The sequence below is a fragment of the Entelurus aequoreus genome, linkage group LG25 (genome assembly GCF_033978785.1).
Source record: "Entelurus aequoreus isolate RoL-2023_Sb linkage group LG25, RoL_Eaeq_v1.1, whole genome shotgun sequence".
Lineage (NCBI taxonomy): Eukaryota > Metazoa > Chordata > Actinopteri > Syngnathiformes > Syngnathidae > Entelurus > Entelurus aequoreus.
In genome coordinates this window covers 32,799,234-32,822,062 of record NC_084755.1, presented here as the reverse complement: position 1 = coordinate 32,822,062, position 22,829 = coordinate 32,799,234, and the positions used below count along the sequence as shown (strand labels likewise).

General features: G+C 37.0%; 2 protein-coding genes and 1 long non-coding RNA gene across 5 annotated transcripts in view; 1 reads left to right on the top strand and 2 right to left on the bottom strand.

Moving 5' to 3' along the window:
* LOC133642358 (uncharacterized) overlaps positions 1–15,597 on the top strand; it is a 144,106-nt gene extending 128,509 nt beyond the window's left edge. The window contains exons 4-5 of one of the 3 annotated variants that reach the window (XR_009824497.1): positions 8,397–8,521; positions 15,346–15,597. This is a non-coding gene — a long non-coding RNA (uncharacterized LOC133642358). Of the gene's footprint in view, positions 1–8,396; positions 8,522–12,541; positions 12,700–15,345 lie in introns of those variants that run through there. The other 2 variants (XR_009824495.1, XR_009824496.1) reach the window with 2 other exon arrangements.
* On the bottom strand, positions 515–3,516 carry LOC133642357 (cytochrome c oxidase assembly factor 3 homolog, mitochondrial). The gene is made up of 2 exons (XM_062036500.1): positions 3,282–3,516; positions 515–790 (listed from the first exon to the last, which is right to left on the bottom strand). The coding sequence occupies exons 1-2, from the start codon at positions 3,478–3,480 to the stop codon at positions 684–686; spliced, it is 306 nt and encodes a 101-aa protein (XP_061892484.1). The 5' UTR covers positions 3,481–3,516; the 3' UTR covers positions 515–683.
* nags (N-acetylglutamate synthase) overlaps positions 515–22,829 on the bottom strand; it is a 24,892-nt gene continuing 2,577 nt past the window's right edge. Inside the window, exons 2-9 of the mRNA XM_062036499.1 lie at positions 21,884–22,128; positions 15,209–15,422; positions 12,216–12,396; positions 12,073–12,112; positions 10,775–10,906; positions 8,394–8,570; positions 8,142–8,333; positions 515–761 (exon numbers count right to left, since the gene is read on the bottom strand). Of these exons, the coding sequence (XP_061892483.1) occupies positions 8,165–8,333; positions 8,394–8,570; positions 10,775–10,906; positions 12,073–12,112; positions 12,216–12,396; positions 15,209–15,422; positions 21,884–22,128 (1,158 nt within the window). The 3' untranslated portion in view covers positions 515–761; positions 8,142–8,164. The remainder of the gene's footprint in view (positions 762–8,141; positions 8,334–8,393; positions 8,571–10,774; positions 10,907–12,072; positions 12,113–12,215; positions 12,397–15,208; positions 15,423–21,883; positions 22,129–22,829) is intronic.

Below are 22,829 nucleotides of genomic sequence, written 5' to 3'. Positions count from 1 at the left end.
TAAGTTTGTGCGTGTCATACAATCTGTGTGGGCGTACTGAGAGTTGTGTGTGTGTGTCTGTAATCAGATTTGTGTGAAGCAGGAAACCTAGATTGGCTGTCTTTTTACACGTGATTTTTTGTGACGTTTTTGCAGACTAAGAGTTGTGTGTGCGTAAGAAAATGTGTGTCTGTATTCAGATCTGCCGTAAAAGAGTTGTGTGTACTTAATCATGTAAGTGTGTGTTTAACACAATCTGTGTGCGTACCAAGAGTTGTGTGCGTGTAAAAAAACGTGTATTTATGTGAAACCGGAAACCTACACTTGATTTTGTGTGACGTTTCTACAGACTAAGAGTTGTGTGTACGTAATCATGTAAGTGTGTGTGCGTACCAAGACTTGCGTGTGTCTGTAATCAGATTTGTGTGAAACAGGAAACCTCGATTGGCTGTCTTTTTACACATGACGAAAAAAATGTGTGTATTCATCCAATAATACAACAGCAACAAGCCACATGTTCTGCCAGATTGACACATTTTAGGTGGAGCTTGTTATGTTTTATTGTCACATGCTTCAAGATTGCACTGAAAACTCGATCCAACGGCTGCGAGTGTGGCAGCCATCAAACATGGTTTTGTGCAACAGTAAAGATTTTTAAAAAAAAAAGATAACATCCTTGTTTTACACGGGGCTGTTCCGTGTCCTTAAGAGTTGGCGCCAGTCCGTGGTCCTCTGGTGATGTGGATCCTGGCCTCGTCATCTATTTCATCCAGGATTCTCTCCTGTTTGACGGACAAGATGGTGTAGCTAACTGGACACGTGCATGTTAAAGGACAACAAACATCTTGTTTATATCCTCGCAGGACTTAGACTGCATCACTTAAAGCAGGGCGGCCCAAATTGGGCGTGTAAAACAAAACTAATACGTTATTAATGAGATGTATTAAGAGCTGCAGGTGGGGGAATAATTGATTTTTAAGATGCATCGGAATTCGGACGATTAGTAAACGTCCATAATAGATGTATTTATTGTAAATAAAGTAGCGTATTTTTCGGACTATAAGTCACAGTTTTTTTTCATAGTTTGGCCGGGGGTGCGACTTATACTCAGGAGCGACTTATGTGTGAAATTATTAACACATTAGCGTAAAATATCAAATAATATTATTTAGCTCATTCACGTAAGAGACTAGATCAGTGGTTCTTAACCTAGGTTCGATCGAACCTTAGGTCAAGACACATCCGACTCATCGTGTCAATACAAACTTCTCCCTATCGGCGTATTAAGGATATGACAACAGCAGAAGTCACACTGATTTGCAGGTGTGTAATTTGTTGTGAGTTTATGCACTGTGTTGGTTGTGTTGTTTGAACAAGGTGATGTTCATGCACGGTTCAGTTTGTGCACCAGTAATAAAACATGGTAACACTTTAGTATGGGGAACATATTCACCATTAATTAGTTGCTTATTAACATGCAAATTAGTAACATATTGGCTCTTAACTAGTCATTATTAAGTACTTATCAATGCTTTAAACGGCATGGCCTTACTATAACCCTAACCCTCTAACCCTGGCCCTAACCCATACTTGCCAACCCTCCCGAATTTCAGTGCCCCTCCCAAAATTCTCCCGATTTCCACCCGGACAACATTATTGGGGGTGTGCCTTTAGCGTCCTCTACAACCTGTCGTCACGTCCGCTGTTCCTCCATACAAAAAATCACGGCGACACAGGGGTTAGTTCATGTGCCTCACAATACAAAAGTCCCGAGTTCAATCCCGGGCTCGGGATCTTTCTGTGTGGAGTTTGCATGTTCCCACCGGGTACTCCGGCTTCCTCCCACCGCCAAAGACATGCACCTGGGGAATGCAGCTGAGAGAGGCTCCAGCACCCCCCGCGACCCCGAAAGGGACAAGCGGTAGCAAATGGATGGATATCACAGCACCACCACTCTCATGTGCGCTCCTTTGCAGTGGATGTGTGGAAACTGTTTAATGTGTTACTTCTAGGACTGCAACAACTAATCGATTAAATAGATTGTAAAAATAGTTGGCGATTAATTTATTCATCGATAGGTTGGATCTATGCTATGTGCATGCGCAGAGGCTACTTTTTAATTTTTTTTTTATAAACCTTTATTTATAAACGGCAATATTTACAAACAGCTGAGAAACAATCATCAAAATAAGTATGGTGCCAGTATGCTGTTTTTTATTTATTTAAATAAAATACTTGTAAGGATAGAAATGTAGTTTGTCTCTTTTATCCGATTATTAATCGATTAATCGAAGTATTAATCGACAGATTAATCGATTATCAAATTAGTTGTTAGTTGCAGCCCTAGTTACTTCCATTAATTAAAACGTTTTTCCTCATCAAATTAATCGTTGCAGTATAATTAGGCATTGCATTAATTATCTGTATTCCCTGTGACACAAAAGGTGTTATTTGTGATAAGAATATTCAAAAGTACACAGTAACTATTTTGGATTTGACAAGATCCGAAATCATTTAAATTGCCCATAAAAAAACTGCATATGCACTTAAATCAATCATTAATAATTAGAGATAAGTGCTTTAAAATGTAATATCGGAAATTATCGGTATCGTTTATTTCTTATTAAATCAACATAAAAAACACAAGATACACTTACAATTTGTGCACTAAGCCAAAAAACCTCCCTCCCCCATTTACACAAAAGGGTTGTTTCTTTCTGTTATTAATATTCTGGTTCCTACATTATATATCAATATATATCAATACAGTCTGCAAGGGATACAGTCCGTAAGCACACATGATTGTGCGTGCTGCTGGTCCACTAATAGTACTAACCTTTAACAGTTAATTTTACTCATTTTCATTCATTACTAGTTTCTATGTAACTGTTTTTATATTGTTTTACTTTCTTTTTTATTCAAGAAAATGTTTTTAATTTATTTATCTTATTTTTTTTTTAATTAAAAAGGACGTTATCTTCACCATACCTGGTTGTGCAAATTAGGCATAATAATGTGTTAATTCCACGACTGTATATATCGGTATCGGTAATTAATAGTTTTGTACAATACCGGCAAAAAGCCATTATCGGAAATCCCTATTAACAATACATTTTAACGGCAAGGTTAAGAAAAACAGCAAATTGAAATGAGGATTACATGGCTTGAATAAAATAGACTTGAGCTTCTAAATGAGTATTTATCACACATTCCACTAGGCACATTTATAAAAATACATACTTATAATATAATAATACAAGAGTGTTACATGACTAGTGTACTGAAGGACACAAGAAGGATACACATTCCCACGACAAACGCACCAATACACAGACCAGTCACAAGATTCCTGCCGCGGATCCGCGCTGCGTGTTTCTTCCAGTAATCAAACTCTTGTCTCCTCCAGTTATCAAACTCTTGTTTCTTCCAGTAAGGTATCTCTGGACCGCTGCGAAAAAGCTGCTCCAGCTTATCCGGGCCTTCTTTACCTTCACCCGCCATGGCTCGTTTGGCTTGGCCTACTTCCGCGCAGGGCGATGACGTATTTCCTTTTAAGCAATCTGATTGGCTGAAAGTGGATCGTTTCTGACTGGCTGAGCGAGTAAACAGGTCGGTGATTGGCTGGGTTGTTAATTTTATTGTTTGTACTTTGCTGAATAAGAAAACAATAACTATTCTAAAAATAGTTTGACATTATTATAAAATAATGTTATCTTATATATATATATCTAGATAGCTATTTAAAGATAAATAAATACATTTAGATAGACATTTAAACATGTATATACATCTACATAGATATTTATAGATATAAAGTATATATACATCTAGATAGATTTATATATATATACATCTAGATAGATATTTATAGATACATCTATACATCTAGATAGCTATTTATAGATATATATTTATACATCTAGATAGATTTATATATATACTGTATTGACATCTAGATAGATTTATATATATATATATATATATATATATATATATATATATATATATATATATATATATATATACATCTAGATAGATTATATAGATATATATGTATATATACATCTAGATAGCCATTTATAGATATATCTATACATCTAGATTTATAGATATATCTCTACATCTAGATAGTTATTTATAGATATATCTATACATCTAGATAGCTATTTATAGATATAACTATACATCTAGATAGCTAGTTATATATCTATACATCTAGATAGCAATTTATAGATACATCTATACATCTAGATAGCCATTTATAGATATATCTATACATCTAGATAGCCATTTATAGATATATCTATACATCTAGATTTATAGATATATCTCTACATCTAGATAGTTATTTATAGATATATCTATACATCTAGATAGCTATTTATAGATATAACTATACATCTAGATAGCTAGTTATATATCTATACATCTAGATAGCCATTTATAGATATATCTATACATCTAGATAACTAGTTATATACATATAAATCTATACATCTAGATAGCTAGTTATAGATATATCTATAACTAGTTATCTAGATGTATAGATATACCTATACATCTAGATAGCCATTTATAGATATATCTATACATCTAGATAGCTAGTTATAAATATATCTATACATCTAGATAGCCATTAATAGATATATCTATACATCTAGATAGCCATTAATAGATATATCTATACATCTAGATAGCTATTTATAGATATATCTATACATCTAGATAGCCATTTATAGATATATCTATACATCTAGATAGATTCATAGATATATCTATACATCTAGATAGCTATTTATAGATATATCTATACATCTAGATAACCATTAATAGATATATCTATACATCTAGATAGATTTATAGATATATCTATACATCTAGATAGCATTTATAGATATATCTATACATCTAGATAGCACTTATAGAACTTATAGATATATCTATACATCTAGATAGCTATTTCTAGATATAAATATATATATACATATAGATAGTTTTATCTATACATCTAGATAGCTATTTATAGATGTATCTATACATCTAGATAGCTATTTATAGATGTATCTATACATCTAGATAGATTCATAGATATATCTATTCATCTAGATAGCCATTTATAGATATAAATATATATATATACATCTAGATTTATAGATATATCTCTACATCTAGATAGCTATTTATAGATATATCTATACATCTAGATAGCCATTTATGGATATATCTATACATCTAGATATATTTATAGATATATCTATAAATGGCTATCTAGATGTATAGATATATCTATAAATATAGATTTATAGATATATCTATAAATGGCTATCTAGATGTATAGATATATCTATAAATAGCTATCTAGATGTATATATATATCTATAAATAGCTATCTAGATGTATAGATATATCTATAAATAGCAATCTAGATGTATAGATATCTAGATGTATAGATATATCTATAAATAGCTATCTAGATGTATAGATATATCTATAAATAGCTATCTAGATGTATAGTTATATCTATAAATGGCTATCTAGATGTAGAGATATATCTATAAATAGCTATGTAGATGTATAGTTATATCTATAAATGGCTATCTAGATGTAGAGATATATCTATAAATAGCTATCTAGATGTAGAGATATATCTCTACATCTAGATAGCTATTTATAGATATATCTATACATCTAGATAGACATTTATAGATATATCTATACATCTAGATAGCTAGTTATATATATATATATATATATATATATATATATATATATATATAAATATATATATATTTATATATATATATATATATATAAATATATATATATTTATATATATAAATATATATATATATATATTTATATATATAAATATATATATATATATATTTATATATATAAATATATATATATATATATATATATATATATATATAAAATATATATATATATGTAATATATATATATAATATATATATGTATATATATTTAAATATATATATATATATAAATATATATATATATATACATAAATATATATATTTATAAATGTGTATATATATATATATATATATAAATATATATATTTATAAATGTGTATATATATATGTATATATATATATATTTATAAATGTGTATATATATATGTATATATATATATATATTTATATATATATATATATACATTTACAAATATATATATTTATATATATATATATATGTATAAATATATATATATATATATATTTATATATATAAATATATATATATATATATTTAAATATATATATATATATATATTTATATATATAAATATATATATATATATAGTGCGCAATTGCGAAGGCGTGCACCTTAGAGGGAACGTTGCTTGGCAGTCCATGTCTTGTTGAAAACACGCCATTTGTCATCAACTTTTCTCTTTTTAGCGTCTCGGGTGTAAACCGTGCATCACTTGTCGCTGTGCACCTTCACTCACAGGTTACACACGAACATACGCCCATAAATAACACTTTTCGAAACAAAAGCAGCACAGTTGTATTGCACACTCGACATAGATAATTTTTAAAATGTATTTTGTAATTTATGATTGGGCTCACGCGGGCCGGACAGGGACGCACAAAGGGCTGGATGTGGCCCGCGGGCCGCAGAATGCCCAGGTCTGGTCTAGTCTCTTACGTGAATGAGCTAAATAATATTATTTGATATTTTACGCTAATGTGTTAATAATTTCACACATAAGTCGCTCCTGAGTATAAGTCGCACCCCCAGCCAAACTATGAAAAAAACTGCGACTTATAGTCTGAAAAATACGGTAAATGCACCTTGCTTGCCGTCTAACTGTCATTGGTGCATAACGAGGAAGTGATGTATTGCCGTTGGCTAACGGTGTTATGAGGGCTACTGTTTACATGTTACGGTTGACAATAACGTTTCAAAAGAGCGTCAGACTGTGTGCTTCTGTCAGGACATTACCGTATTTTTCGGATTATAAATCGCAGTTTTTTTTCATAGTTTGGCCAGGGGTGCGACTTATACTCAGGAGCGACTTATGTGTGAAATTATTAACACATTACCGTTAAATATCAAATAATATTATTTAGCTCCTTCGCGTAAGAGACGAAGCAAATGGCAGCAATCGTCACTCACACGTCAACCAATAAGAATTCGGCGGGGGAGGGTCATGGCAGAAGTGCATTGTGGGTCATGGGATGCTAACTGCTATATGCTACTGCCGTAGCTATTAAGATGGATCACATCAACATTGGCGGAAACTTATAAAAACTGAGAAGGACTGAACAAAAATGGCACCGAAAAGGAAATCATATACTGCAGATTACAAGCTGGACGTAGTGAAATATGCAGCAGAAAACGGCAATCGAGCAGCAGAAAGAAAGGACATACCAGAGGCGACACCGGGGAGGAAGATTTTATGGGATTTAGCGATTAGGAGTGACAGATTGTTTGGTAAACGTATAGCATGTTCTATATGTTATAGTTATTTGAATGACTCTTACCATAATATGTTACGTTAACATACCAGGCACGTTCTCAGTTGGTTATTTATGCCTCATATAACGTACACTTATTCAGTCTGTTGTTCACTATTCTTTATTTATTTTAAATTGCCTTTCAAATGTCTATTCTTGGTGTTGGCTTTTATCAAATACATTTCCCCCAAAAATGCGACTTATACTCCAGTGCGACTTGTATATGTTTTTTTCTTTCTTTATTGTGCATTTTCCGCCGGTGCGACTTATACTCCGGAGCGACTTATAGTCCGAAAAATACGGTACATTAATTACAATAAGTTTTTTGTGGCAGGTTGCAGTCATCTAGCACTGAAATGAGGCACTGTTACCTCCTTCTTTTTTGGGTCTGTTTACAACTGTACTGGTCCTATTACAGAACTGGGCTTTGATACCCATTCCTAACTACGAAAAATAAAATTACAAGTAACCCGTCAGAAACGTGAGGACCGCCAGAACTAAGCTCATGATAAAAGTAGAATGTTGAGCTCTAAAAATAGAGAATCATTTATAGCGGTTCAAATTCTCAAGATAGTACACTGGGGGAAGTTCGTGTTTCAGGGTGCTTCATGAACAACTCCAAAGAACCTTAAAAACAGACTGAGGTTTAATGTGAATAAAGGAATTCATTCTTACTTGTGGGAAACTAAGCAGCAGTTTTAGGATGCTTTCAAGTTTTGGGCCGGCGTGAGAGTGGGGGCATGGAAGGAGTCACGGAGATTCTTCGCATACTCCACAAGCTCGTATGACTCTCGGATGTCCGTCAGACCGCACCAAAACACGATCCATTCCCCGTTTGCAAAGCTGCCATCACAATGCTTGAAGTACCTAGAGAAAATAACACTGTGATACTCTGACATAGAACTGTACACATTTGTGCTGCCTTACCAGGGATTAACCTTGTTGGTGGTTCTGGACCTCCAGAAGAGTTTACCCAGATCTTGCCTGATACACTCCAACATGATGTGACCCGTGCCCTGGCCCTGCTCAGTGCTGCTCACCACCAACTTATCAAGGTAGGGCGTGTTCACCACCTCCATGGTGACAATGGCGGCCGCTGAGTAGCTAAACAAAATAATGGGATTTTCTGTCTTTAAAAGGGTCCAGTTTTGCTCGGGTTGTATACCTCAATCTGTCCACACACCTCATTGAAATTGTTTCAAAGTAGCACATCTAACCAACTGAAGGACTTCTATAATTGTGTTGCACAGAGCACCAGTAGTCCTCGTGTTAAGGCGTTTTGTAATTCTGTACGGAACTTCCATAAATGATTACGGTAGTATTGTACAAAAAGAAAGACAATTACTGTAAATTCCACACTAAGTCGCTACTTTTTCCTGCACTTTGAACCCTGCGGCTTATTACATGGAGCAGCTAATTTATGGATTTTTCTTCGCTGAAGGCAATAACAACAATAATTTTATATACACTACCGTTCAAAAGTTTGGGGTCACATTGAAATGTCCTTATTTTTGAAGGAAAAGCACTGTACTTTTCAATGAAGATAACTTTAAACTAGTCTTAACTTTAAAGAAATACACTCTATGCATTGCTAATGTGGTAAATGACCATTCTAGCTGCAAATGTCTGGTTTTTGGTGCAATATCTGCATAGGTGTATAGAGGCCCATTTCCAGCAACTATCACTCCAGTGTTCTAATGGTACAATGTGTTTGCTCATTGGCTCAGAAGGCTAATTGATGATTAGAAAACCCTTGTGCAATCATGTTCACACATCTGAAAACAGTTTAGCTCGTTACAGAAGCTACAAAACTGACCTTCCTTTGAGCAGATTGAGTTTCTGGAGCATCACATTTGTGGGGTCAATTAAACGCTCAAAATGGCCAGAAAAAGAGAACTTTCATCTGAAACTCGACAGTCTATTCTTCTTCTTAGAAATGAAGGCTATTCCACAAAATTGTTTGGGTGACCCCAAACTTTTGAACGGTAGTGTAAAAAACCAAACAAGCACAGACACTGACAGAGTGTTTGATTGTTTGTGCTATGGTGCTATCTTTTGGACCAATTCAATCACTGCAGGTGCTGCCGTGTCATTTCAATAATCAGTTATTATTAGGGATGTCCGATACTATCGGCAGTCCGATATTATTGGCCGATAAATGCTTTAAAATGTAATATCGGAAATTATCGGTATCGGTTCCAAAAAGTAACATTTTTGTCTTTTTAAAACGCCGCTGTGTACACGGACGTAGGAAGAAGTACAGAGCGCCAATAAACCTTGAAGGCACTGCCTTTGCGTGCCGGCCCAACCACACAATATCTACGGCTTTTGACACACTCACAAGTGAATGCAAGGCATACTTGGTCAACAGCCATACAGGTCACACTGAGGGTGAGGGTATAAACAACTTTAACACTGTTAGAAATATGCGCCACACTGTGAACCCACACCAAACAAGAATGACAAACACATTTCGGGAGAACATCCGCACCGTAACACAACATAAACACAACAGAACAAATACCCAGAACCCCTTGCAGCACTAACTCTTCCGGGACGCTACAACCCCGCCCACCTCGACCTCCTAATGCTCTCTCAGGGAGAGCATGTCCCAAATTCCAAGCTGCTGTTTTTTGAGGCATGTTAAAAAAAATAATGCACTTTGTGACTTCAATAATAAATATGGCAGTGCCATGTTGGCACTTTTTTCCATAGCTTGAGTTGAAGTTGTTCTCTTATTTTGGAAAACCTTGTTACATTGTTTAATGCATCCAGCGGGGCATCACAACAAAATTAGGCATAATAATGTGATAATTCCACAACTGTATATATCGGTATCGGTAATTAAGAGTTGGACAATGTCGGAATATCGGATATCGGCAAAAAAGCCATTATCGGACATCTCTAGTTATTATATTAGTGCTGTTCAGTCTTATAGCCAGCCATCCGTAGCGTTTTTACCTGTATGGATTCTTCATTCATCACTCCAAGCAACGTTTGTAAGTTTTACAGTCAAACTAAAACGGTTTATACTAACTAAACAGTCCCATGTTAGATGTGTGTAGGAGTGTTTTCATGCTTATTTGTAAAGTGATGTATTGTTAGCATTAGCTTATGTGCTAACACGTTTACTAGTGTCTGTGTTAGTATTATTAACTTAATATGGCATTTTTTTTTTTTATTGTTTCAGTTTCACAAATTCCTCAGTAAATTCACCAATACTTCACCGTGGCGTTATTGGGTCGGTTTAGCTGATTGGAGAGCTAGCTTCAGATACTGTAAGAGACATTCATAGTATGAACACATACCCTTCAGAGAGGTAGACAGAATGTAGTCGCCCTTTTAGGGAGTCGATGTAGTCCTTCTGCAGAGTTTTGTCAAATGTCTTGTTGATGAGAGCCAACAGACGGTCCACATCAATCCCATCGAAGGAGTTGTACCTATACACAGCAAAAGAGACATGGAACTTGAGATTTACACTTAGACACAGGTACAGTGGCGATTATATTTTTTTGATCCCCTGATAATAGTGTAAGTTTACCCACTTGCAAAGACATAAACATTTTTGGTACCGTATTTTTCGGACTATAAGTCGCAGTTATTTTCATAGTTTGGCCGGGGGTGCGACTTATACTCAGAGCGACTTATGTGTGAAATTATATAAGATTTCATGGGATTTAGCGATTAGGAGTGACAGATTGTTTGGTAAACGTATAGCATGTTCTATATGTTATAGTTATTTGAATGACTCTTACCATAATATGTTATGTTAACATACCAGGCACGTTCTCAGTTGGTTATTTATGCCTCATATAACATACACTTATTCAGCCTGTTGTTCACTATTCTTTATTTATTTTAAATTGCCTTTCAAATGTCTATTCCTGGTGTTGGCTTTTATCAAATACATTTCCCCAAAAAATGCGACTTATACTCCAGTGCGACTTATATAGTTTAGTTTAGTCTTTATTTGAAGGGACAATGCACAGAAACATTAAGCTCAAAGACAGATATGTTCTGTACCAGATTATAGCTAAATAGCTCATTTCCATCTGCAGTTCCTTCTTTATTTTGCATTTTCGGCCGGTGCGACTTATACTCCGGAGCGATTTATACTCTGAAAAATACGGTAAATGAATTGGTATTTGATTGAGTGACAAAAGTGTTGGCTCTCCAAGCAAAATGTTAGTACTTGGTGCAGAACCCCCTGTTGGGAAGCACAGATTCCTAAAGTCAGCCACCAGAAGGGATTTCGGTGGCCTCCTTTTAAGAGATATTCCTCCAATCCAGACTAAATCGAGGTCGTCACTTGGCAACTCCAAACTTTGTTAGGCTTTAAATGTGCTTCTTCTTGAGAGACTCCTCCTATGGTTTGGGTCATTTTTTATGCTGGAAGAACCATTCATGACCATCAGTATTCTCACTGAGGACTAAGAGTTTCCCATCCAAATTCTACTGTACGCACTTCACACCTCAAAAGAGGCTTTGCATATTGACAGTTGAGCTCGCTAGTCGGACTGTTCATATCTTTGTAAGGGGGTCAATCCACATCATCAGCAGAGGCTCAAATAAATATTTCCCCCACTGGATCCTATAAGCTTTTTACCGATGTATGGGGTCTCTGTTTTTAAAGAGTGATCCAGACCCTAAAATAGAAGGAAAGACAGACAAAGAAACAGCATAGAATGACAGGAAGTAGTAAACAAAAAAAAAGTCTGTTCAAAAGACCAACAGTGAGTCAGTGTGCACCTTTGTGGCTGAATAGCTCGGTCAGCAGTGTGTCAGCAGAGGTGATGACTGCGGAGGACTCAGTAGGCAGATGGTTGAGCAGTCTGGCAATACCGACCACTCTGTGACGCTCCGCAGCACTTAGCCACGGCGCTGCAGACAGGCGAGGGAGGTCAACAGGCAGCGACACCGTACCCAGCACCTGTAACACAACCAGGCTACGTCATGTAGTACCATTGTTAGAATAATCATGTATATATATTATCACACAACTTTAGTATGCTTAAAGTCCGTTGCTATAGTTATTAGCTATTGTGCTCAAGCTGTATTTTTCCTATCTGTGCAAGGACAAAACTTCTTGTCTGAGGGGTGGCCTTATCTTTGCTTTAGCCAGCTAACAGCCAAGGACTTCAAGGACCTCAACGAAGATAAGACGACAGCACGCAGACGAAGCAGAGACGAGGCAAAATCACAATGCCCCAGCACATTCCGTCACGTATTGTGCATACTGGACCTGCTTTGCATGATATATGTGACCACTCCTTTTAGATGCAGCCTCAGTGATGTTGACTAGGGAACTCCTGAATAAATAGAGGGACGCGGGAGCTGTACCTTAGAGCGTAGGGCGAGACTGTGACTAAGTGTGCAGCTCCATGCGTTCTCCTCATGAGCTAAATTTAACTCTGTCTCTGCATGATTTCTTGCTTCTTGTCTGATTAATAGATGTCATCAGTGTTTGAACCTGACAACCATCAATACATCGACACTGCATTTCATTGGCTGTGTATCTGTACAAGACACAATAACAATAAAGTTGACTTTAACCAAGTGTAAAACATACACCTACAACATTTAAAAATGTGGCAAAATTGCAGTGGATTTGGTTGAAGGAGAACCAGAAATTGACTACACAAATGAGCATATTTCAATATAAAAATACCATGAAATACAAAGATTAATTTAACCCTTAGTCAGACTTCATGACAATTTTAAGACAAAAGTCCACATTACAGTAGATTCTCACAAATAGTGGTATGTTCCACGGTCCTAATGAATGGTAGAAAACATGAATCATGGACAAAAAAAATCCCTAACCTTGATACTGAAATCTGACCTATAAAAGGTGCTGTGATAACCGAATAAAAAAGACATGAGGCAAGATTACTGTACTGTAGGTGGGTTAGGTTGAGCAAATTGCTGCAAACTACCCCTGAACCCACAAAGTGTCAAACTCAAGGCCCGTGGGCCAAATCTGGCCCTCCACGTCATTTTATATGGCCCGCAAAAACCTGGAAATACGTGTCAATAAAATACCTTATATTTTCTTTTTTTACTTTCTTACTAAGAATATTAGTTTTTTTTTCTAGTTTGACAGGGAACATATAGTGTCCAATATTGCAACAAATATTATATTATCTAACTTTTTTGGTCAAAATCCAAAAGAATACCGTATTTTTCCGACTATAAGTCGCAGCTTTTTTCATAGTTTGGCCGGGGGTGCGACTTATACTCAGGAGCGACTTATGTGTGAAATTATTAACACATTACCGTAAAATATCAAGTAATATTATTTAGCTCATTCACGTAAGAGACTAGACGTATAAGATTTCATGGGATTTAGCGATTAGGAGTGACAGATTGTTTGGTAAACGTATAGCATGTTCTATATGTTATAGTTATTTGAATGACTCTTACCATAATATGTTACGTTAACATACCAGGAACGTTCTCAGTTGGTTATTTATGCCTCATATAACGTACACTTATTCAGCCTGTTGTTCACTATTCTTTATTTATTTTAAATTGCCTTTCAAATGTCTATTCTCGGTGTTGGGTTTTATCAAATACATTTCCCCCAAAAATGCGACTTATACTCCAGTACGACTTATATATGTTTTTTTCCTTTTGTTATGTATTTTCGGCCGGTGCGACTTATACTCCGGAGCGACTTATACTCCGAAAAATACGGTACTTAAATATCTGTTTAACTTATGATTTCGAAGCAAGTTATCCATCAAATTGTACACTATAAAAATGACCAATAGATTTTACTGTAAAATGTATGAAGTTGTTTACAGCATATTACTGTAAGTTGAAAAAAAACAACGACCAATGTTTGTTTTTTTACAGTAAAATTCTGTCGACTGAGCAGTCAGTTTTGGGTTTTTTTTACTGTAAAATCCACGGTTGATGATTTTATGGTACAACATTTTATTATGGTAAAAAAAACTGTCAGCTGTCAGCTGAGTTGCCAAAATCAAATTAAACAGCGGTACTGTATTTATGTTGTAATAATAATAATAATAAAAAAATAAACACCATATATTTTACAGTAAAAGTCTGGCAACTAAGCTGCCAGATTTTTCCTGTAAAAAACAGTGGTAAAATCCACAGATTGTTTTTACTCTTTACGTAAAAATTTTTTTTTAATATTTAAATTCATAGGCAAATTCATTAATTATTTACTGTTACAAGCGGCCATCTAATGGCAGCCATGACTGCAGTGTGGCCCTCAATGAAAACAAGTTTGACCCCCCTGCCTGAGCCCAATGTAAACAAACATGGGCTCAGAGGAAGGCATTTTGCAAAAATACCGTCAGCCCTCTCAGCCACCTGTGAATGCACCTGCGCTGCTGAAGTAACTGCCCCGAAGCCAGCCGCTAAGAAAGGCCCAGGGCTCGTTTCTATTGCCGAGGCGTTTGAATAGTGCAAAACATTTGCCAGAGACGACAGACCGATCTGTAATTTCATCATGGAAATGATGGCCATGGACGACCATTTTTGAAGATACTGACTTTTGTCCGGACAAATCTAAAGATACAGTTTAACTTAAAAATTTTAAAAAAGTACAGTAAATGAGTTATTCGTTATCGGTCTTGACAAGCAGGAAGTTTGTAGTATCGTTTTACTGAATACTGAACTGCGAATAGGCGGGGATCTACTGTTAATGCATGAAAAACACCTGATTTGATTACAGTTGCAGAACACCATTAAGTAATTGTGAACGTTCATGCCTTGTTCTCCTGGTTCCGCAGACCTCCAGAGTTGGTCAAGAATATGACTTTGTGCGGCTGCAAGGCACGAGAAATTGCTGCCGTAACCTCCATTTGGTCCAGAACTAATGAGCAACCTTGCTTATTCTTCTCAACAGGGCAAACCAAAGGAATCATCCCGCAGTTTAGACTCCATTGGAGAAGGCTGGTATCAACGGTTACAGATGGTAGAGCGCTAGGAAGAAGAGAAGAAAAGATGATAGAAAGTGAGAAAAAAGAACAATAAAGAATTTATACAATTCTTTGTCTATGGTGGAATGATTATACAATTTAGATCGCCAATTTTTTTTTTTAAACAATAATTGGGTGCACAAGTTGGATTTCATGACAAATACAGCAGGTTTCCCCAACATTTCTTCCACCAGGGACCGGTTTAATGTATGCATTATTTTCACGGGCCGGCTTTCTACGTGTGGCAGATAAAAACAGCAAAACATGTACCGGTACATGAAAATTTTGCCTTTGGCTACAATATGGCACATAAACGTTTTATATGTCTGTCTATTAATGTGCATTGTCCCACGTACTGTAATAAAGGAGTTGTAATATACATCTATTAACAAGCTTATTGGTGTGTTTAGTGGGTCAGGCGAAAGTTAAATCGGAGAAAATGCGGTAGTTTATAAATTAATTATTGTTTCTGTGCGGCCTGGTAGCAAATGCTCCACGGACCGGTACCGTTCCCCGGACTGGTGGTTGGGGACCACTAGGGTTGGGTACCGAGTATCGAGTATCGATTGGAACCGGGACTAACTTTCCGATTCTCCCGGAATCGTTCAAAAGTTTAAATTTCGATTCCTAGTTTCGATACCCAGTCTGCCGACCGGAAAAAAAGAATAAGTCCGCCGACCGGAAGAAGAAGCCGCTGAACACCAACGAAGAAGCGCCCACCGCCGGAAGTGTTAGCATAGCTGAGCCTATGTAGCCGAGCGAGTCAGTCAAGCATGGATAGCGGGCGTCGGCGGTCGAAGTGTGGCTTTATTTTACTAAAAAAAATGAAATATCGGCGAAATGTAACACGTGCGACAGGACTGTTTCGTGCTTAGGAGGGTGCACGTCGAACATGATGAAGCACCTCCGAGTTCATGGGAGTACAAATAAATGCGTGTCCCGTCTTCGACGCGCTGCGCCGACCGTCCTCGTCCTCCTCTGCCTCTTCCTCCGACGCCCAGCCTGGCACTGCACTGCAGTCCGAATCCGGTAAGTAAAACAATATATATGCAATAAATAATGTGTTTTGCGCCAACGTTGAGGCAGCTAACAAATTAGCCCGCATATTTTTTCATAGACAATTTACAACCTGCTAGCCAGGCTCCGCGATGTGCTCAGCGTACTCCGTTCACCGTAGCAGCAATGGGGAAGATGTCGGTGCCACAGACCGAAGAGTGCCACAGAAAGGTCACTGCACACATAGTCAAAATACTGCATCCATTTTCAGAGGTGGAATCTCCAACATTTAGGTTAGTTAAGCAATAACGTTAGAGCTAAGCTAATTGATACTGGCCTAAACAGTAATAGCAACATTACATGTTTGTTTATGTTTGCAGGGATATGGTGAAAACTCTCAACCCAAAATACATACCACCTTCTAGGGACTACCTGTCAAACACATTGATCCCGGCATGGTACAAAAAGAATCGGAATCGAGAATCGTCAGGAATCGGAATCGGAATTGTTCGAATTCAAACGATACCCAACCCTAGGGACCACTGGTTTACAGTACATACATGGCCACTAATATTTGGTACAATGTTCTTTAATAGGCTTCACCTCATAATCATGGTTGCATATTTGACCATTCTTCTTGGCAAAATTGAGACTCTGTTTTTAAACATAGCAAATAAAAACTGTTCAAGGGGTGAACTGGCAGGCTAGCAATTAAGCAATGAGCTGAAATCTTCTCAACACTTTTACCCAACAGCAACTTAAGCGTAGAATTATCCCTCTTGAGGAGTTTGGTCCCAGAACTGTGGGTTGAGGGGAGTATTTTCCAAGAAGCAGATTTGGAAAATGAAGCCTGGGTTGCTCTGAGCCCCACACTCGACTGCCACCTAAACCCGTCGTATCGGACTCCTGTGACAGTAGAATTAGTATTTAAAAAAAGCCTTTAATTGGGAAAGGCAAAACAAAAATAGTTCAGCAGGAAGTTCACAGAAATCATTAGGGAGTCTATGGAGCACGTCGAGTACAAAGCAACAATGATCCAGGCAACCAGGTGTGTCCTGATTGCCAATCATGGACATGTAAGGGAGCCAGCGCTCAGACTAGGGAAATAGTGCAGACAAACAGGAAGTGGAAACAAAAATAAGAGCGCTGGACAGGAAATAATACAGAAACTAATCATGGATTTCCACTGGATGCAGAAACGCTGCTGAAGGAAACCACCACGGAACAGCACTGCCATCCCGAGTCCAGAGTTCTGTTGTGCAGCAAAATAGCGCAAACTTTTATAAGATCTGGCAAATCTGCGCGTAAAAATAGAAGTTGTAGTAAAGCGAACGACAAACTCTTTATTCTGTCCTTCCAGAAGAGCAGAAGCAAATAAACTCGGTGCTGCCATTAACAACAAGTTTTAAACAGCAACACCGACGGCAGTTTTGCCTTGATAAACAACTTTATTTTAACAGTAACATCATCCATGGCGAGCGTGTCACAACAACTCCCCTGCTTTCCCGGTCCTCGTATCAGCTGGTATTTGACACCTGAAATGGTTTTCACTTCAAAAGGTGTGCATGAAGCTTTTGAAGAAACTAGAATATAAAACATGTTTTCAGTTATTTCCCCTTTTTTTGTTAAGTACATAACTCCACATGTGTTCATTCATAGTTTTGATGCCTTCAGTGACAATCTACAATGTAAATAGTCATGAAAATAAACAAAACACATTGAATGAGAAGGTGTGTCCCAACTTTTGGCCTGTACTGTGCCCGCGCGGGCAGCCATCTACAAAATGTGCAAATATTAAGAGGACAGTGGCGGCTTTTAAGCAGAGAAAGTCCAACTGGAGCAGCAGCGACCGCCATAACCACAACACCAGGGGGAGCTCCACTAACCACGTTAAACCCAGATTCCGGACTAACAAAGGTCTTAACTCATTCTCTTTCTATGCCACATCAATGTGGAATGCGCTCCCAACAGGTATAAAAGAAAGGGCATCTCTATCCTCCTTCAAAACCGCAATAAAAGTTCACCTCCAGGCAGTTACAACCCTAAACTAACACCCTCCCCAGATTGCTAATAATCAAATGTAAACAATAAAATGCAGATACTTTTTCTTATGCCTTCTGATCTCTCTCTCTCTCTCTCTCTCTCTATGTCCACTACTTGATGTCCATATCCTACCCCCCCCCCCCACACACACACACCCCTGATTGTAAATAATGTAAATAATTCAATGTGATTATCTTGTGTGATGACTGTATTATGATGATAGTATATATGATAGTATATATCTGTATCATGAATCAATTTAAGTGGACCCCGACTTAAACAAGTTGAAAAACTTATTCGGGTGTTACCATTTAGTGGTCAATTGTACGGAATATGTACTTCACTGTGCAACCTACTAATAAAAGTCTCAATCAATCAATCAAGCGAGTAGCAAGAGTGACGTCACGCAGGGACAGAAGTAGAGTCTCCAAACACAAGTACAGTAACACCACAAAAAGATGGTATATTTGTTATTACTGTATTTTTCGGATTATAAGTCGCAGTTTTTTTTCATAGTTTGGCCGGGGGTGCGACTTATACTCAGGAGCGACTTATGTGTGAAATTATTAACACAATACCGTAAAATATCAAATAATATTATTTATCTCATTCCCGTAAGAGACGAGGCAAATGTCAGCAATCGTCACACACACGTCAGCGATCGTCACACACACACGTCAATCAATAACAATTTGGCGGGGGCGGGTCATGGCAGAAGTGCATTGTGCGTCATAGCAGAAGTGCATTGTGGGTCTTGGGATGCTACCTGCTACTATCTATAAAAATGGATCATTTCAACATTGACGGTAACTTATAAAAACTGAGGAGGGCTGAACAAAAATGGCACCAAAAAGGAAATCATATACTGCAGATTACAAGCTGGACGTAGTGAAATATGCAGCAGAAAACGGCAAGAGGAAGCGGCGCATACCTTTGGAGTTGGCAGAGTTGTTTAGAAGCGACACAGAGGAAGAAGATTTCATGGGATTTAGCGATTAGGAGTGACAGATTGTTTGGTAAACGTATAGCATGTTCTATATGTTATAGTTATTTGAATGACTCTTACCATAATATGTTACGTTAACATACCAGGCACGTTCTCAGTTGGTTATTTATGCCTCATATAACGTACACTTATTCAGCCTGTTGTTCACTATTCTTTATTGATTTTAAATTGCCTTTCAAATGTCTATTCTTGGTGTTGGGTTTTATCAAATAAATTTCCCCCAAAAATGTGACTTATACTCCAGTGCGACTTATATATGTTTTTTTCCTTCTTTATTATGCATTTTCGGCCGGTGCGACGTATACTCTAAGGCTGAAACGACGCGTCGACGTCATCGGTTACGTAAATACGTCGACAGCGTTTTTGTGCGTCGACGCGTCGCATATTTACGTCACACTACCGTCATGGCGGAGCGCAAAGCAGACGGTGTGAGCGAGGGGGAAAAAGCACGCCAAAAGTCGTCAAAAGTATGGGAGTATTTCAATACACGGCCTAATAATGTTGTTGTATGCACACTGTGTCGAGCGGAAATGGCCTATCATAGCAGCACAACGGCTATGAACGAACATTTGAAAAGAAAACCATCAACTAGTCAATCGGCCGCGTGAGTATACGTTGTCATCATTACACAAAAACATGAATGTGTCATTTGTATCTGCTAGGGGTGTAACGGTACGTGTTTTGTATTGAACCGTTTCGGTACGGGGCTTTCGGTTCGGTACAGGGGTGTACCGAACGAGTTTCTAAGCTAAAGCTAACTTTAGCTGCTAAAGTCTTAACAAGCTGCTTTGCTCCTTCTGCCTCTGTCTCAGCACCCAGCATTGTCCCACCCACACAACCATCTGATTGGTACACACAAAGCGTTAACAGCCAATCAGCAGTGCATATTCAGAGCGTTATCAGCCAATCAGCAGTGCGTATTCAGAGCGCATGTAGTCAGCGCTTCAGCGTGGAGCAGATAGGTGTTTAGCAGGTGAGCATCAGGCAGCGGACTCTCCCCAAATGATAATAAACACCTCCCAGTCAACTACTAGTAACATCACTATGAGCCCGTTGACCTTCTAGAAACTTAAACTGCAGCTCAGCTCACTCGCAGTTCTGGCTTGAGGTGAAGGCTAATTACCTCTCAGTTCCAGCCACATCGACACCTTCTGAGCGCCTATTTTCAGATGCTGGGAATATTGTAAACAAGAAAAGAACCAGCCTCACCCCAGAGCATGTAGACATGCTATAACCTTTCTTCATTACAACTGTTAGTCACTCACTGGAATGAGTAGAATTGGTTATTGTGTACTGTGTTGGACTGGATGTTTATTTTGCACATTTTAAAAGCAATACTTAATGTTTACAGTGCTCCAGAATATTTAGATTGGCACTTTTTTGTATTGGATGTTTATCTTTATTTTTGCACATTTTAGCAAATAAGCAATACTTTCACTTTTGTTGAAATGTTTACACTGTTGTTACATAATATTTCGTTTAGCACTTTTTTGTATTGGATGTTTATCTTTATTTTTGCACATTTTAAAGCAAAATAAGCAATACTTTTACTTTTGAAATGCTTATACTATTGCAGAATATTAAGATTTGCACTGGATGTTTACTTTTAGATTTGCACATTAAAAAGCAAATAAGCTACTTTTAATTTTGTTAAATGTTAAAAGATTTAAATGTTTACATTGTTACATAATATTTTGTCATGTTGTTGTCAATGTTGACTGAGTGGCCATACTTTTTTTTTTTTTGTAAATAAAAGCCATGCCTTTTGAAAAAACTGTATTTTTTCATCTTCATTTTAAATAAAAAAAATAATCGGTAAAAGGAAAAATAATCTATAGATTAAACGGAAAAAATTATCTATAGATTAACCGATTAATCGAAAAAAATAATCTATAGATTAATCGATAGAAAAATAATCGTTAGCTGCAGCCTTAGTATACTCCGAAACGACTTATAATCAGAAAAATACGGTAGTTGTTTTTAATAAAGAACAACATCACTAGAAGTCTCTAAGCACTCTCAATAAAGAACATTGTACAATAAGTAGCAACAATTGAAAATATGGCAAAACCAAATAATATAAAAAATATATGTTAATCCTAATTAATAACAGATGTGTTTTAAATGCATGTATACATTTTTTTTTTAGCCTTTTTAAAGAAAATGATATCATCATAGCAAATTATGCCAATTATATGATGATGTTATTTGACCACACCCCTAATCACGCCCCCATCGTCACAAGTATCTTGGCAATCGAGGGGAAACCCTGCTGTTTATATAAGGGTAAATAATAAATGTGGCCTCGGGTTGTAACGTAACTCTGCATTGTGTTTTCAGAAACTGCCGGAGGGACGTACAAATTCAAGATATTACCTTAACCTGACAAAATACAAAACTCAACTCGTCTTGTTCCTCACCTACTCCCACGTGGAGCTTCATGCAGCTTTAGGAAGGCCTCAGCAGAGAAGAAGGGCAGAACAGTAGCGGACTGCTGCTGCAGAACTTCGGTCAGCTGCTGGCATCGCTCCACCAGCCCCTCGGCACTCAGGGAACCCGACGTGCCCATCACCACTACAGGCTTCATGTCCATCCGCTGTAGGAACGAGAGTCCAAAGGCCAGGCTCTGAACCATTTCCCTGCTGTCAAACACGGAACTGTCCACCTGGGAGAGAGACCACGATAGACATGAATGACTGATGATAGACTTAGGATAAATATTACACACAGAGAGGAATAGATTAGTGGTGGACAATACTGCTCATGATTCATTTTTAGGGCTGTCAAACTATTTGTATTTTTTTTAAAAATCTGATTAATTACACTTTTACGTTATGATTCATTTTGAATAATCACAATAAATTACTTGCTTGCATAATTTATATGAACTTTAAAAAAACACCCCAATATTCGACACAAATGCAATTTTATTGTTTAAATGTCATACACATTTTTTAAAATTATTTATTTGCTCAAAACTTGTCAACAGCGATTGGAGTAACAACCTTCACCGTCTTTCAGGTAACCATCTGCAGTTATGGTAAAGGAGCGCTTAAAATAAATTGTGATTAATTGACGTTTATACATGATTAATACGATAATTTTGTGTGATTAATCACATGCATTAACACGTTAACTTTGATATAACTATTCATTTTAGCATTATTTTGCCTTTAATTTGTTGATCATGCCTACAGTATAAAACACGGGATGTGTTGTCGGGTTGTCAAATTATGATTAAGCACAATTTAATAATCTATTATGATTAATCACCATTTTTAACTATATCTAAAACATGCCCATTTCTACTGTATTGTATTACCACTAATAGAAAGATACATGACAGGATACAATTATACATATTTA

Bases quoted from the DNA above. Each gene is read 5' to 3' on its own strand.
- LOC133642357 (XM_062036500.1), bottom strand. From the start codon at position 3,480: ATGGCGGGTGAAGGTAAAGAAGGCCCGGATAAGCTGGAGCAGCTTTTT. The intron at 791-3,281 runs GTATCCTTCTTG...GCACGTGTCCAG, and splicing joins TGCGTTTGTCGTGGGAATGT to TTAGCTACACCATCTTGTCC.